Here is a 16,348-nt window from a genome sequence, read left to right as displayed (position 1 = left end):
CGGTCTGTGATTCCCTATACCAAATGCAGCCCATATTTGTGCTGTAATCTGAAAGACTAGGCATGCAAATAAAAAATAAAATAAAATAATAAAATAAAATAATAAAATAATAAAATAAAATAAAATAAAACTAAACTGTAAAATAATAATAAAAAAATAATAAAATAAAATAAAATAAAATAAAAAAATAATAAAATAAAATAATAAAATAAAATAAAACTAAACTGTAAAATAATAATAAATAAAATAAAATAAAATAAAACAATAAAATAAAATAATAAAATAAAATAAAAATAAAAATAAAAAATAAAATAAAAAATAAAACTAAACTAAACTATAAAATAATAATAATAATAAAAAATTAAATAATAAAATAAAAAATTAAATTAAATTAAATTAAAATAAAATAATAAAATAAAATAATAAATAAATAAAATAAAATAAATAATCAAATCAAATCCCAGGGACTTTAAAAGCTTTGTGTATCCAATGGGGATGCTACATGGAATTTTAGACTTTGTTATTAGCATTTTCATGAGGAATATTAGCATTTTAAAGTGGCATCTGCTTTCCTTTCCTTTCCTTTCCTTTCCTTTCCTTTCCTTTCCTTTCCTTTCCTTTCCTTTCCTTTCCTTTCCTTTCCTTTCCTTTCCTTTTCTTTTCTTTTGACTCAATAATTCTATAATTCTATAAACCGATATCTCTAATAAAACAGCCTCTACTTTAGAGGTTCAGGAAAGCACGTGTTTCCTTTGAGCCAAAGGAAGTGAGCCACTTCCTTGCTTTGATGCTCAAAAAAAACTAACCCTTTCACGTAGCTGCCGTTGAACAACAATGCTGCATTCTGTGTGGTTTGATTCCTTGCTCCCTGACACACATCCCACATACGGAACGTGTGTATGGTTTCTTCTCAGGCAGTCCTCGACTTAAAACGGTTTATTTGGTGACCGTTCGAAGTTATGGCACTTTAAACAGTGACCGACGAACATTTCCCCACACTTATAATCGCTGTGGCGTAATCAAAATTCAGAAGCTTGGCAACTGGCATGGACTTCTGATGGCTGCAATGTCCCGGGGTCATCCGATCACCTTGTCACAAGCAAAGTCCAAGGGGAAGCCACTTAAGAAGTTCCAAAAGGCAGGAACCATGACAGAAAAGCTTCTCTTTCTGGGGTCCCACCAGATGGTAGCCTTTAGTGGGCAGGATCTTGAAAGCATGCCGCTCAGGTGGGATCTGGTGGTTTTAGAGGCAGTCCTGAAACAACCAGCAGCTCCATGCCATGATGGGGTTTTTAGGCAACTACCTGAACCTTGAGCGGAACTCATGCTTTATCGTGAATTATTTTAACTGTTATTATTATTAAAGTGGAATGTTTTACAGAGTTCGCTATGGATGACTGGGCCTACAATTATAATCAAAATCAATGAAAGAATCAATCAATCAATCCACTTCCCCTCAAATCATCTTTCCCTCTGTCTATCTGTCTGTCTATCATCTATCTATCCACTATCTCTATCACTCTCCATCCATTATCTATCTATCTATCTATCTATCTATCTATCTATCTATCTATCTATCTACCTACCATTATCATCTATCTATCAATATCATCTATCTATCTATCTATCTATCTATCTATCTATCTATCTATCTATCTATCATCTACCTACCTACCTACAGTACCTACCTACCTATCTCTGTTTGTTTGTCTATCCTCTCTTTATCTGTCTGTCCGTCCATCCGTCTGTCTGTCCATCCATCCATCCATCCACTTCCGATATCTATCTATCTATCTATCTATCTATCTATCTATCTATCTATCTATCTATCTACCATTATCATCTATCTATCAATATCATCTATCTATCTATCTATCTATCTATCTATCTATCTATCTATCATCTATCTACCTACCTACAGTACCTACCTACCTATCTCTTTGTTTGTCTATCCTCTCTTTATCTGTCTGTCCGTCAATCCGTCTGTCTGTCCATCCATCCATCCATCCATCCATCCACTTCCCCGATATCTATCTATCTATCTATCTATCTATCTATCTATCTATCTATCTATCTATCTTCTATCTATCTATCTATCTATCTATCTATCTATCTATCTATCTATCTAATCTATCTATCTATCTATCTATCTATCTATCTATCTATCTATCTATCTATCTATCTATCATCTATCTATTATCATCTATTTATCTATCTCTGTTTGTCTGATTATCATCTCTTTATCTGTCATTCTGTCTGTCTATCTATCTATCTATCTATCTATCTATCTATCTATCTATCTATCTCTATCCTGCCTGTTTATCTTTCCATTACCTCTATTAGATTTCTTTTATCTACCCCCCCTCTCTCTCCCACCCATTTCTCTCTCTTTCTCACACCCACACAGACTTATAAACCTGTGGGCTACTTATAACTAAAAGTACTGTCCCTTTAAGTCCAATGGAACCTGACAGATGACAGTTAACATCAGTTAAAAACACCAAAAGACCTGAGCTGAGAGGACTGAACAAGGAGAGATGCTGAAAACCATCTGTTAATAATGGTTAGATACATTAATTGATATCAGGCTGTTCTTCCCGAAACAAAATTCTCCCCAATCTCCAAGTCGCCAAGCCATCCAGATTATTATTTATTTTTAAAATTTTAAATAATTATACAGGTAATATGCGATTAGGTTCACAATCTAAGACTGATAATTCAAGTCCTAACTAAGGACCTAAAGAATTATTAAGGTGGTATCTGAGCATATAGGCAGTTCCAAGCAAGGTATGTTTTTGTAAAATTAGGGTAAAATTAGAATCATTTGAAAATATCTGGATATCGGGAGAGCGTTTCAGGTATCGCTTCATGGGCTCCAATCACAATTGGTGCAACAATAGGTACCCCCCACTTCCAGGAGGATTCAACTTAAATAGTTCTGGTATTGCATAATTTTTTGAAGAAAAAAATGGCTTTTTTCCTTCAATCCTAGAACTCTCTGGCATAGAAACACCAACAAGCTGAACTCAATACATTGACCATCATAACAGGTATGTTATGAACACGATGCCCGTCTCTCTTTGGAGCCGAAGTCCCATAAGGATTTAAGCTACTCATATTCCCCAAACCTTCTCAATTTGATGGTCCCAATAATTCTTGCGAAAGGATGCGGTGGCCCAGTGGCTAAGAGGCTGAGCTTGTCGATCAAAAGGTAGGCAGTTTGGCGGTTCGAACCCTAGTGCCGCGTAATGGGGAGAGCTCCCGTTACTTGTCCCAGCTTCTGCCAACCTAGCAGTTCGAAAGCATGTAAAAAAATGCAAGTAGAAAAAATAGGGACCACCTTTGGTGCGAAGGTAACAGCGTTCGGTGCGGCTTTGGCGTTGAGTCAATGCTGACCACATGACCACGGAGACCACGTCTTCGGACAGCGCTGGCTCTTCGGCTTTGAAACGGAGATGAGCACTGCCCCCTAGAGTCAGGAACAACTAGCACAGATGTGCGAGGGGAACCTTTACCTTTACCTTTACTAATTCTTGCAACATTCAAATCCAAACTTTTGACAAAGTTCCCAACGAATAATTCCGGCATCTTAGTTATGACATTTGTGGATTCTTGTTAGTTGGTGAAATTTTGCTGTAGCCATTAATCAAATGGTCCATTGTTTCATCCTTTTCACCAAAGAGGCATGATGCGACTGTTATTTGTTGCGTGCTGAATGTTGGCTTGTTCTTGAGCCTTCAGTTTCTTTCTTTATCACTCCTGATCATAACCAACTCCATGTAGGGTTTTTATTGGTTTTTTCCTTCTATAGGTAGACTGATGGTTGTAATGGAGGCCAGAATTAGAACAATTAACCAGTGGAACCACTTGCCTCCAGAAGTTGTGAATCTCCAACACTGGAAGTTTTTAAGAAGATGTTAGATAACCATTTGTCTGAAGTGGTGTAGGGTTTCCTGCCTAAGTGGAGGGTTGGACTAGAAGACCTCCAAGGTCCCTTCCAACTCGGTTATCCTACTTCTATTTCCAATGATGGTTGGAAGTCAAGGCACCCAGGGACCGGATCTGATTTTATGACTTGTTTGCAGTGATTGTTAAATGAATGCACTGGTTATTAAGTGAATGTGGCAGTCGTTAAGCAGATCAATGGGTGTTTTTTTGTTGTTGGAAAGTGGCTGAAAGGCTAGAAAAGTGCCCCCCCTCTCTCTCCCCCCCCTCTCTCTCTCTTAAAGAAATGATCACAAGGTTTGCTGCTTCCTCCACTAAGGGAGGGAGGGAGGAAGGAAAGAAGATTTCTGATGCTCCCTACCAGATAAGGAAAAAAAGAGGAAGCCAAGAGCAAGTCAGAAGGTCTTCCTGCTCCCTGTCTTTATTTCCCTGCTTTTGGTCATTTGTCTAGTAAAGATTAAAACATGGAAAACTCACAACATATAATCTCGTGGGCACCCGAAGATTTGCTCCCTTTCTGACAGTTCGGCCAGTATGCAGATCCACTGAATTTCTTTCACTACCCAAGTTAACAAGGAGACCTCTGAACAGGTAGTCCTTGACTTATAACAGTCCGCTTAATGACCATTTGAAGTTACAATGCCACTGAAAAAAAAGCGGCTTATGACCATTTCTCGCCACTTACGAGAAGTGCTTGACAAGTAGCTCACATTTATGACGGTCCAGTGGTGGGTTCCTCCCGGTTCCGCCCAGTTCCGCCGAGCCGGTAGCGGTGACGATATGATGTCACCGAACCGGTTCTGCCCCCCCGCTCCCCGCCCCCCTACCCCCCCGCGTTATTCTTACCTTTTATTTGGCCCCACCCCCAATTTATTGCTGCCTCCTGAGTCCCAGCTGATGGCTAGAGGGGAAAAAACTGTTTAAACTCTTACTGGAGGGCTTCAAAGGGCCGCCCTACAGCTGATCAGTGTTAAAAGAAAACAAATGAGTAGACCGGTGCCTGCAAAAATAAATGGGTAGACCGGTACAGCTCTGCAAGCAGTTAAAAGCCTGGTAAACCAGTACCTCTTCTAAATCCTAAATAATTGTCACATGACCATCAAACCACGCCCACAAAATAAGCCACGCCCACAGAACCGGTAGTAAAAAAGTTTAGAACCCACCCCTGTGATGGCCGCAATGTCCCGTGATCCTGCGATTCCCCCTTTTGCGACCTTCTGACAAGCAGAGACAATGGAGAATCCAAGTTCACTTAACAACCGTGTCACTAGTTTAACGCCTGCAGTGATCCACTTAAACAAAGTGAGTCTTCAGAGAGGGGCGGCATATAAATTGAATTAATTAAATTAAATTAAATGTGGCAAGAAAAGGCGTAAAATGGGACAAGGCTGCACTTAACGAATTTCTCGCTGAGCCGCATTAATGTTGGGCTCCACCGTGGCCGGACTACCTGTAGTAATGGAGTAGTTAAAAGCGGCTGTCAGGGGTCGGTTGCAAACATGCCACTAGGTGGCAGCAAAGACCTACAGGAAATAAGAACTGAACTACAGTAAAAGTAATTGGGATGCCCAACATTTCTTGTTGGGCTGTTCAGTGAGTTGCCACGGTTGTTAAGTGGATCACTGCAGGTGTTAAATTAATAACACAGTTGTGAAGCGCATCTGGCCTCTCCATTGACTTTGCCTGTCAGAAGGAAGGTCTCAAAGAGTGATCCTGTGATCCCGGGAGTCATAAATCTGAACCAGTTGCCAACCATCCGAATTTCGATCATGTGACCATGGGGATGCTGAAACGGTCGTAAGTGTGAAAATCGGTCTAAGTCGCTTCCCCCTCCCCCCCCAGTGTCATCGTAACTTAGAAGGTCACTAAATGAATGATGCTAAGTCAGGGGCTACCTGTAGTTCAGGGGTGTCAAACATGATTTCCTTGAGGGCCGCCTCAGGGTTGTGTTTGACCTGGTGGGGGGGGGGCTGGTGGGCATGACGGTAGTGGGCGTGGCCAGCTCGACATCACTCGTGTCAGGGTGGGCACCTGTGGTGACCATGTGCTAAGGCAGGACTTCCCTCAGAGCCACCCTCACTCTCATTATAATCTCCTTCCTTCCTCCTTCCTTTCCTTTCCTTTCCTTTCCTTTCCTTTCCTTTTTTCCTTTCCTTTCCTTTCCTTTCCTTCCTTTTCTTTTCCTTTCCTTTCCTTTCCTTTCCTTTTTTCCTTTCCTTTCCTTTCCTTTCCTTTCCTTTCCTTTCCTTTCCTTTCCTTTCCTTTCCTTCCTTTTCTTTCCCCTTCCCTCTTCATTCTCCTTTATTCTTCCTTCCCTTCTTTCCTTATTTTTCCTTTCCTTTCCTTTCTTCTCCTCTCCTTATTTCCTTTCCTTTCCTTTCCTTTCCTTTCCTTTCCTTTCCTTTCCTTTCCTTTCCTTTCCTTTCCTTTCCTTTCCTCCTTTCCTTTCCTATACTTTCCTTTACTTTTTCCTTTCCTTTCCTTTCCTTCCTTTTCTTCTTTCCCCTTCCCTCTTCATTCTCCTTTCTTCTTCCTTCCCCTCTTTCCTTATTTCTCCTCTCCTCTCCTCTCCTCTCCTCTCCTCTCCTCTCCTCTCCTCTCCTCTCCTCTCCTTTCCTTCTTTCCTTTCCTTTCCTCCTTTCCTTTCCTTCTTTCCCCTTCCCTCTTCATTCTCCTTTCTCCTTCCTTCCCCTCTTTCCTTATTTTTCCTTCCTTGCTCTCTTCCCATCTTCCCATCTTTTCCTTTGCCTTTCCTCTGTCCCTCTCTCTTTTCCTGTCCCTTCTCGCATGCTCAAATGCAAAAGAGGAAACATTTCTCCTTTTGTTTTGTTTTCCGTTTGTTTTGGTGGCCCTCAGCCAGCGAAAACAGAGCTGGGGAGGGTCGCGTGTGGCCCTCCCGAGCACTCTTTTCACTGGCAGAGACACCACGGGCCGGTCCTTTGCTGTTTCCAGGGCAGCCCCACAGGCCAGATCTAAGTACCCCGCGGGCCGGATTTGGCCCACGGGCCTTGAGTTTGACACCCTTCCTGTAGTTGTTTAATACATGTAATACTTATTTGACTTCCCTGCTTCCTCAGGACGCCATCACAAGAACTTCCGAAGATTCATCACAAGAAGATGGGCTTCTTAAGATCGGACAACATGCAGGGTCTTCTACAACTTTTCTTTTGCTTTGTGCTTCTAACAACAGGTAAAGAAGGCTTTTGCTCAGAACTTAGGGGTTCCGTTGGACAAACGGAACCAGATCCAAGCTGGAATGGGTGTAAGAGCCATGCTTCCCAATTATTTAAGTCGTGTGGGCTTCAACTCCCAGAATTTCTCAGCCAGCATGCCGGCTGAGGAATTCTGGGTGTTGGAAGTCCGCACATCTTAAAATGGTTAAGGTTGGGCTTTTTCAAGCGGCAACTGGACTTTCTGGTTTTTCTTTGAAGACGTTTCGCTTCTCCTCCGAGAAGCTTCTTCAGCTCTTCAGAAAGAAGGGAAGAAGCTTCAGACTAAGTTGAAATGCTTCCCCCCTCCCCACCCCCCATCATCGCTCCCATGGAACCTGGGTTCCCCATGCACACATTCCCTTTTAACTCTGATCCCACTGTATTTCCTAACATCCCTTCTTGGACATCCATGGTGAGAGGAAGTGGTCACATAACAGTCAAGACGGAGTTCCCAAACATGAGATCCAAACTCTACTCATTTCGACATCTCTGAAGAAGGGGTGGGAGCTTCAATTGTGCAAACACAACCACTGTTTGTACATTTTGGAACCTCCTTTCAGGATGCGGCTGAAAAGGTCCCCATGGCCTCAGCCAGAAAGAAACACATGAATAGAATAGAATAGAATAGAGAATAAAGAATGTAGAGTAAATAGAGTAGAGTAGAGTAGAGTAGAGTAGAGTAGAGTAGAGTAGAGTAGAGTAGAGTAGAGTAGAGTAGAATAGAATAGAATAGACGAGAGGAGAGGAGAGGAGAGGAGAGGAGAGGAGAGGAGAGGAGAGGAGAGGAGAGGAGAGGAGAGAATATAGAATGTAGAGTAGAGTAGAATAGAGCAAAGTAGAGTAGAGTAGAGTAGAGTAGAGTAGAGTAGAGTAGAGTAGAATAGAATAGAATAGAATAGAGGAGAGAATATAGAATGTAGAGTAGAATAGAGTAGAGTAGAGTAGAATAGAATAGAATAGAATAGAATAGAATAGAATAGAATAGAATAGAATAGAATAGAGGAGAGAATATAGAATGTAGAGTAGAATAGAGTAGAGTAGAGTAGAGTAGAGTAGAGTAGAGTAGAATAGAATAGAATAGAATAGAATAGAATAGAATAGAATAGAATAGAATAGAATAGAGGAGAGGAGAGGAGAGGAGAGGAGAGGAGGGGATATAGAATATAGAATATAGAATGTAGGGTAGAATAGAATAGAGTAAAAAGAGTAGAATAGAATAGAATAGAAGAGAAGAGAAGAGAAGAGAAGAGAAGAGAAGAGAAGAGAAGAGAAGAGAAGAGACAATAGAGAATATAGAATAGAATAGAATAGCATAGCATAGCATAACATAGCACAGAATAGCATAGCATAGAATAGAATAATAACTTTAGTGTCACTTTGAATGTACACTAATTGGCATACATAAAAATGAAATTTCTTGGAGACAACTCTTGAAGTGTCACCACCTCCAATATACACTACATGAACATGACTAACTAACTAACTAACTAACTAACTAACTAACTAACTAACTAAATAAATAAATAAATAAACAAATAAATATGCATATACCAACATATATTACATGACATAGAGAAACGCCACAGTCTAGTCCAGTTGTATACATGTACGTGGTGAGAAAAAAGAACCTTGCGAATTTAACCAGCCGGATGGCCTAGGGAACAAAGCTGTTACAGAGTCTGGAAGTCCTGCTAGAAATACTTCAAAACCTCCTCCCGGAGGGGAGCAACAGAAACAGGCCGTGAAGTGAGTCGGTGGGGTCTCTAACGATGCTTGGGGCTCTAAGCACATAGCGCTTATAAGCAGTATCCTGAATAACAGGAAGAGAACTATAACCATGCATCCGTTAGAGACCTCTGCCTCTAGGGAAGTGTTTCCTCTCCTTTCTTGAAGATGTGTGGACTTCAACTCCCAGAATCCCCCAGCCGGCAAGTCCACACGCCTTTAAGCTGCTGAGGCTGAGAAATCCCACCCTAGAGCAACCCATAACTTGAATAAACAAGCAGGAAAACAAACAATAAACACTACCCGTATTATCTTCTTGTCTTCCATACGATTTCCACTTTTTCTACCATGGCCCTGTTCAGTGGTGGGTTCAATTTTTTTTTACTACCGGTTCTGTGGGTGTGGCTTGGTGGGCATGGCATGGCTTGGTGGGCGTGGTTGGTGGGTGTGGCAGGGGAAGGATACTGTAAAATCTCCATTCCCACCCCACTCCAGGGGAAGGTTACTGCAAAATCCCCATTTCCTCCCGATCAGCTGGGACTCGGGAGGCAGAGAATAGATGGGGGCAGGGCCAGTCAGAGGTGGTATTTACCGGTTCTCCGAACTACTCAAAATTTCCACTACCGGTTCTCCAGAACTGGTCAGAACCTGCTGAAACCCACCTCTGGCCCTGTTGCTCACTGCTATGAGCAAGGATTTATACCCGTGATGGTGCCAGGTTCTCTTCTGGTTTCTGGCGCATCCATACATGCTGTCCAGGTGGTCTTCAAGTTTCCGGCACTCTGGTGCATGTGAAGACCAGCTGGCTGGCGCGTATGCATGCACTAAAAACCTGAAAACCAGCTGGCTGGCGTATGTATGCACACCGGCTGGCTGGTCTTCAGGTTTCTGGCACTCCGGCGCGCGCATGCGCGTTCCGGTTTGGGCACTCGGTGCCGAAAAGGTTCGCCATCACTGATATGCTCTGGATGTTCAAAACATTGGCGTCATCATCATCATCATCATCATCATCATCATCATCATCATCATCATCCTGCCCATTGGTCAAGCTTACTAATTGTCGTTGTCTTTGTTTTACCATTTCAAGGCAATTGTTTGCAATGTGACAAATGCACGAGCAACACCACTTCCTGCACTGGTACCAAGGAGAACTGCACTAATGGAGAAACCTGCATCGTTGCGATTTTAGAATCTAGACTGGGTCGGTGCAAGGGTCTAGAACCCAAGAAAAGAATGCGGGGTGTAAGGGTGCGGGGGTGGAGTGTGTCGTTGGGCGGATGGAAACTGCATCCCAACTGCAGGAAGGCAATCTCTGCTGGTTGTGGGGTTGGAAAATTCTGTACTGTATTTCCAAGAATTCTCGGGTAGCCCAGATAATAAGCAGTTGAGGAAAGTTCATACAGTTTCAAAGTGCTCTCTCTCTCTCTCTCCCTTTCCCCCTCCCCCTCTCTCTTTCCCCTTCCCTCTCCCTCCCTCCCTCTCTCTTTCTCCCTCCTTCCCTCTCCCTCTCTGCCTCTCTCTTTCTCCTTCCCCTCTGCCTCTCTCTTTCTCCCTCCTTCCCTCTCCCTTTCCCTCTCCCCTCTCTCCCTCTCCCTCTCTTTCCCCCCTCCCTCCCCCTTGCCCCCTCCCTCCCTCTCTGCCTCTTTCTCTCTCCCTCCCCCTCTCTTTCTCCCTCCTTCCCTCTCCCTCTCTGCCTCTCTCTTTCTCCTTCCCCTCTGCCTCTCTCTTTCTCCCTCCTTCCCTCTCCCTCTCCCTCTCCCCTCTCTCCCTCTCCCTCTCTTTCCCCCTCCCTCCCCCTCTCCCCACTCCTTCCTGCCTCTCTCTCCCTCCCTCCCTCTCTCTTTCTCCCTCCTTCCCTCTCCCTCTCTGCCTCTCTCTTTCTCCTTCCCCTCTGCCTCTCTCCTTCTCCCTCCTTCCCTCTCCCTTTCCCTCTCCCCCCTCTCCCTCTCCCTCTCTTTCCCCCCTCCCTCCCCCTCGCCCCCTCCCTCCCTCTCTGCCTCTTTCTCTCTCCCTCCCCCTCTCTTTCTCCCTCCTTCCCTCTCCCTCTCTGCCTCTCTGCCTCTCTCTTTCTCCTTCCCCTCTGCCTCTCTCTTTCTCTCTCCTTCCCCCTCCCTCTCCCTCTCCCCTCTCTCCCTCTCCCTCTCTTTCCCCCTCCCTCCCCCTCGCCCCCTCCCTCCCTCTCTGCCTCTCTCTCTCCCCCTCCCCCTCTCTTTCTCCCTCCTTCCCTCTCCCTCTTTGCCTCTCTCTTTCTCCTTCCCCTCTGCCTCTCTCTTTCTCCCTCCTTCCCTCTCCCTTTCCCTCTCCCCCCTCTCCCTCTCCCTCTCTTTCCCCCCTCCCTCCCCCTCTCCCTCTCCTCCACTCTCTCCCTTTCCCCCCTCCCTGTTTCTGCCTCTCTCCTTCTCCCCCTCCCTCCCTCTCTGCCTCTCTCCCCCTCCCTCCCACTCCCCCTCTCTCCCTCTCCCTTTCTCTCTCTCTCTCTCTCTCTCTCTCTCTCTCACACACACACACACACACCATCTTCCAAGAGTAGACAGTCTTAATCTCTGCTGCTGTCAGCACTGCTACTCTTAACTCAAGAGGTCAGAAGCATTTGCAGAGAACGCGTTCTAAGCGTGGCTCATTTTACCTTTGCTACGTTGCAATAGAGGAGAATATCTGTAGCTCAGGGTTGAACTGTGGGGTCCTTGGTGCTCTCTGCCCTTGGTGGTGTTCTGGCAGATGTTTCAGGACCCAACTAGGTAACATCATCAGCGCACTGGTAATGAAACGTCTGCCAGAACACCACCAAGGTCAGAGGACACCAAGACCCGTCATTTGCTAAGTAGTTCCTCCTCCTCCTCCTCCTCCTCCTCCTCCTCCTCCTCCTCCTCCTCCTCCTCCTCCTCCTCCTCTTCCTCTTCTTCTTCTTCTCCTCCTTCTCCTTCCTCTTCCTCTAATTCTCCTCCTCCTCCTCCTTCTCCTCCTCATTCTTCCTCTTCTTCTCCTCCTCTTTCTCCTTCCTCTTCCTCCTCCTCTTCTTCTCCTCCTCCTTCTCCTCCTCCTTCCTCTTCCTCTTCCTCCTCCTCCTCCTCTTCCTCTTCCTCTTCTTCTTCTTCTCCTCCTTCTCCTTCCTCTAATTCTCCTCCTCCTTCTCCTTCTCCTCCTCATTCTTCCTCTTCTCCTCCTCCTCCTCCTTCCTCTTCCTCCTCTTCTTCTCCTCCTCCTCCTCCTCCTCCTTCCTCTTCCTCTTCTTCTTCTCCTCCTCCCCCTCCTCTTCCTCCTCCTCCTCCTCCTTTTCTTCTTCTTCCTCTTCTCCTTCCTCTTCCTCTTCTTCTTCTTCTTCTTCTTCTTCTTCTTCTTCTTCTTCTTCTTCTTCTTCTTCTTCTTCTTCTTCTTCTTCGCCTCTTCCTCCTCCTCCTCCTTCCTCTTCCTCTTCCTCTTCTTCTTCTTCTCCTCCTCCTCCTCTTACCATATTGTGTGAACCAGCCCGTTAGATAAGTTTATGTTTCAATAGGTCAACCCAACATATTATTCAGGATTCAGTAACTGAATAGATTGTGGGAACAAGGTCAGTATGCACAGAGAGTAGGTCCATGAAACACGTTGCTCAGGGAAAGACCAGCTTTCCTAACCCTAGGAAAGGCATTTTCCCAACCTTCCGAAATCCTGTTTTATTTATCTTCTTTGTCTCCCACAGTACGTAATGGCCCTGAGCACACTTTCATGAAAGGCTGTGGCAGCCCTACTGTGTGTGATAAGCCCCAGCTACACTTCGATCTAGGGAACGGACAAACATACCATCTGCACAATTACTGCTGCAACAAGGAAGAATGCTTCAAAATTGCACCCACGTGTAAGAGCTGCTTTACACCAAGGATTTTTAACCCCACTTGTCAGCTAACTTTTGTTTAGTTAGTTGGGTTTGGTTAGTTAAAATAAGGTGTGGGAGCTTCATCACTGGGACTTCCAAGAAGAGACCGGACTGCCATCTCTCAGAAATGGTGCAGGCTCTCCTGTTTGGGTCGGGGGTGAGGGGTGGGGTTGGACTAGATGACCTACAAGCAGGGGTGAAATATAAAATTTGTTACTACCGGTTCTGTGAGCGTGGCTTGGTGTGTGTATGTGTGGGGTAATGTGACTGGATGGGCGTGGCCAACTTTTTTTTTTTACTTTTCAAAGCATTTTTTCTAATGCTTTGAAAAGCCTCTGCCGATCAGGCAACTCATCTGGGATTGTCAGAGACTTTTCAAAGCATTTTTTTTTACCACCTCTTCGGCCAAGAGGTTGCAGAAAAAAATGCTTTGAAAAGCCTCTGACGATCCCAGCTGAGCCGCACGATCATCAGAGGCTTTTTTTTTTTTTTTTACTTTTAAAAGCATTTTTTCGTTTGTGGAAAAAATGCTTTTAAAAGTAAAAAAAAAAGAGCCTCTGATGATTGTGCGGCTCAGCTGGGCATGGTGGCGGGGTGGGGGGGACAGGGATTTTTGCTACCGGTTCTCCGAAGCACCCGCCGCCATCACTATTGGATCAGGCGATCCGGTCTGAACCGAGAGCATTTCACCCCTGCCTACAACGTCCCTTCCAACTCGCTTAATCTGTATCCGTATCAACTTTCACAACAGATCACAGGTAGGCAATCTTTAATGCAGTGGTTAAGGCACCGGGAAACCAGTCTCACTTCAGGCACAAAAACCAAGAATTCTGGTCTCACTTCAGGCACAAAAACCAAGAATTCTGGTCTCGCTTCAGGCACAAAACCCACTGGGCCAGTCACTTTATCTTAGCCCCGGGAAGGAGACAATGGCGAACCACTTCTGAAAAACCACCTTGCCAAAGAAAACCGCAGGGCCTTATACAGGCAATCGCCAGGAGTCAAGAATGCCTCAAAGGCATGAAAAGAAAAGAAACTTCAGCTGGTGCAAAATGTGGCTGCGCGGGTTGTGATGGGAATATCCCGAAACTCCCACGTTACACCTCTCCTACGCAACTTGCATTGGTTGCCGTTTGCTCTCTGAGTGAGATTCAAGGTGCTGGTGATTACCTATAAGGCCCTATATGGCTTAGGCCCAGGATATTTGGGGGACCATCTGTAACCAGCAACAGCTTCCCATCGCCCGGTGCGTTCCCACAGAGAGGGCCTCCTCAGGGTGCCGTCGGCCAGACAGTGTCGGCTGGCGACCCCCAGGGGGAGGGCTTTCTCTGTGGGCGCACCTACCCTTTGGAACCAACTGCCCCTGGAGCTCCGGGTGGCCCCCGACCTCCGCTCTTTCCGCCGCGGCCTGAAAACGTGGCTGTTTCGTTTGGCCGGCCTGGACTGATGGGGTTTTAATTCTAATTTAATTTTAACTTGTTAGTCTTAGTTGTACTTTTAACTGTTAAATTATGAGATTTGGATTCAATTTTTAAACTTTTTATGAGATGTTTCGTAACTGTGGTGAGCCACCCTGAGTCCGGCTGGAGATAGGGCGGTATATAAATCTCATAAATAAATAAATAAATAAATAAATAAATAAATAAATAAATAAATAAATAAATAAATCAATCAATCAATCAATCAATCAATCAATCAATCAATAAACAAATAAATAAAATAACCACCACAATAGCAAGCTTTGGGTCATGAAGTGGCTCTTGGTGGATTTTATGCATCTTAATTTGAAAAGCTGTCAGCGACCAACTAATTTGAGACCCCCCTCCCTGAAAACCCAAAACTGTCCTTTAATCTCCAAGTTAGTACGTTATTCGTTGAATTTATAGCCTGCATCTATTACTTTTATAAACAACTCAGGGCGGCCAATATATCTCATATACTCCTTCCTTCTCCTATTTCCCCTCCCCCCCTACAAACAACCCTGTGAAGTGACCACGGGAATGCTTCGATGGTCGTAAGTGTGTGTGTGTGTGTGGGGGAAATCACAAGCCGCTTTTTTTCAGTCCCGTTGTAACTTCGAACAGTCACTAAGCGAGCTGTTATAAGTCAAGGACGACCTGTATGCTGGTCTCTGAATGAAGCTTACCCCAATTCTGACTATAAAGTAACTGAGAATCCTCGAATCCTCTTCTTTCAGTGCCACCACTACAGAAAGACCCAAAAGGGAGACACTGCCCTGCTTGTAACAGCAAGGGGGAATCCTGTAAGAAAGACACCGTGCAATGTTCTGGCACAGATTCTGATTGCTTTACTATAACTATGAACCAAACTTCCAGTAAGTACTGCATTTACTACTGGTTCTGTGGGCGTGGCTTGGTAGGCGTGGCTTGGTGGGCGTTGCAGGGGAAGGATACTGCAACATCTCCATTCCCACCCCGCCCTGGGGCCAGCCAGAGGTCGCATTTGCCAGTTCTCCGAACTACTCAAAAACGCTACCGGTTCCTTCTGACGATCAGCTGTGCCGCACGATTTAAAATCGCTAGAAAGCAGGAAATCCAGTTTTCTAATGAATCTAAATCGCATGGCACAGCTGTTTCCCCCCCCCTCAATGTTCCACTTACTGTATTTTTCAGAGTATAAGATACACTTTTTTCCCTCTTAAAAGAGGCTGAAAATTTAGGTGCGTCCGAATGTAGCTTTTTCGAAGCTTTCTTTTCCAGCCCTAATGAGACGCTAGCGATCCTCCGTGCTTTGCCTGCTCCCTCCGACTCTCAGCTGTGAAGCTTTTTTTCAACCCTAAGGAGGCGCTAGCGAGTGAAGCGATCTCTGTGGTTTGCCTGCTTTTCTCATTGCTTCTCTCTCCAAAGATCAGCTGTGCTTTAGAAGCTGTTTTTTATCCCCAAGCAGGGGATAAAAAAACCAGCAAACTAATGTGCTGAAGCTGACCAGACTAAGGACGCTAGCCAGATGAATCCCTGGTAGGCAGATTTCCCCTCCCCCCATTTTCCTCCCCAAAAACTAAGCTGCGTCTTATACTCTGAAAAATACGGTACCTTCCTAAACCTCCTTTTTCTGTGCGCAACGTGCATTTGGCACACACTGTGTATGTGTGAGCAGCGAACTGGTGGCAAACTGGGGGAGATTTCACCACTGGTGGGACCCCTGTGGGAGGCTTGGGCAAGTTCTTGAGGAATTTTTATCTCTTCAGCTATTTGATCCCATTCTGTTCTTCCCATTCAGATGGAAAACAAATCCAGCACATTATGAAAGGATGTGGTTCCAAAAACATATGCGATAGATTTAAAGAGTCCTTTCTTGAGGAAAAAGTTAAAAGCCAAATGAAGTGTATCTTCTCAGGGGCATCTCAAGCTCTGGCTTCCTTCCTGACGACTTTCTACAGCCTTTGGATCCTGAAGTTACTTGTCTAAGTGAAATAAGCACAAGACAGGGAGTGGCTCAGTTCTGCTCCGAGGTATTGCCTCCCTTGTATTCCATATTCCATATTCCATGGCCTTCCTATGGTCTGTAGCTTCTCGGCTTTGTAGTTTGCTGGGTTTTTTTTTTCTCCTCCTCCCTGTGGAGTTCGGTAAAAATAAACTCCAGGTTTAAAAACAAA

At 44.7% G+C, this 16,348-nt stretch overlaps 1 protein-coding gene across 1 annotated transcript; it reads left to right on the top strand.

Moving 5' to 3' along the window:
* The first annotated feature begins 2,468 nt into the window (after positions 1-2,468).
* LOC148112369 (protein RoBo-1-like) lies at positions 2,469-16,348 on the top strand. Its single transcript, XM_087876375.1, has 7 exons — positions 2,469-2,563; positions 2,993-3,050; positions 7,023-7,135; positions 9,970-10,083; positions 12,559-12,714; positions 14,930-15,067; positions 15,973-16,348. The coding sequence occupies exons 3-7, from the start codon at positions 7,063-7,065 to the stop codon at positions 16,158-16,160; spliced, it is 669 nt and encodes a 222-aa protein (XP_087732501.1). The 5' UTR covers positions 2,469-2,563; positions 2,993-3,050; positions 7,023-7,062; the 3' UTR covers positions 16,161-16,348.

The sequence above is a fragment of the Pantherophis guttatus genome, chromosome 10 (assembly GCF_059756535.1).
Source record: "Pantherophis guttatus breed Tessera chromosome 10, ASM5975653v1, whole genome shotgun sequence".
In the NCBI taxonomy this organism is placed as follows: Eukaryota; Metazoa; Chordata; class Lepidosauria; order Squamata; family Colubridae; genus Pantherophis; species Pantherophis guttatus.
The sequence above is the reverse complement of the archived record's forward strand: the minus strand, read 5'-3'. Positions and strand labels throughout refer to the sequence as shown.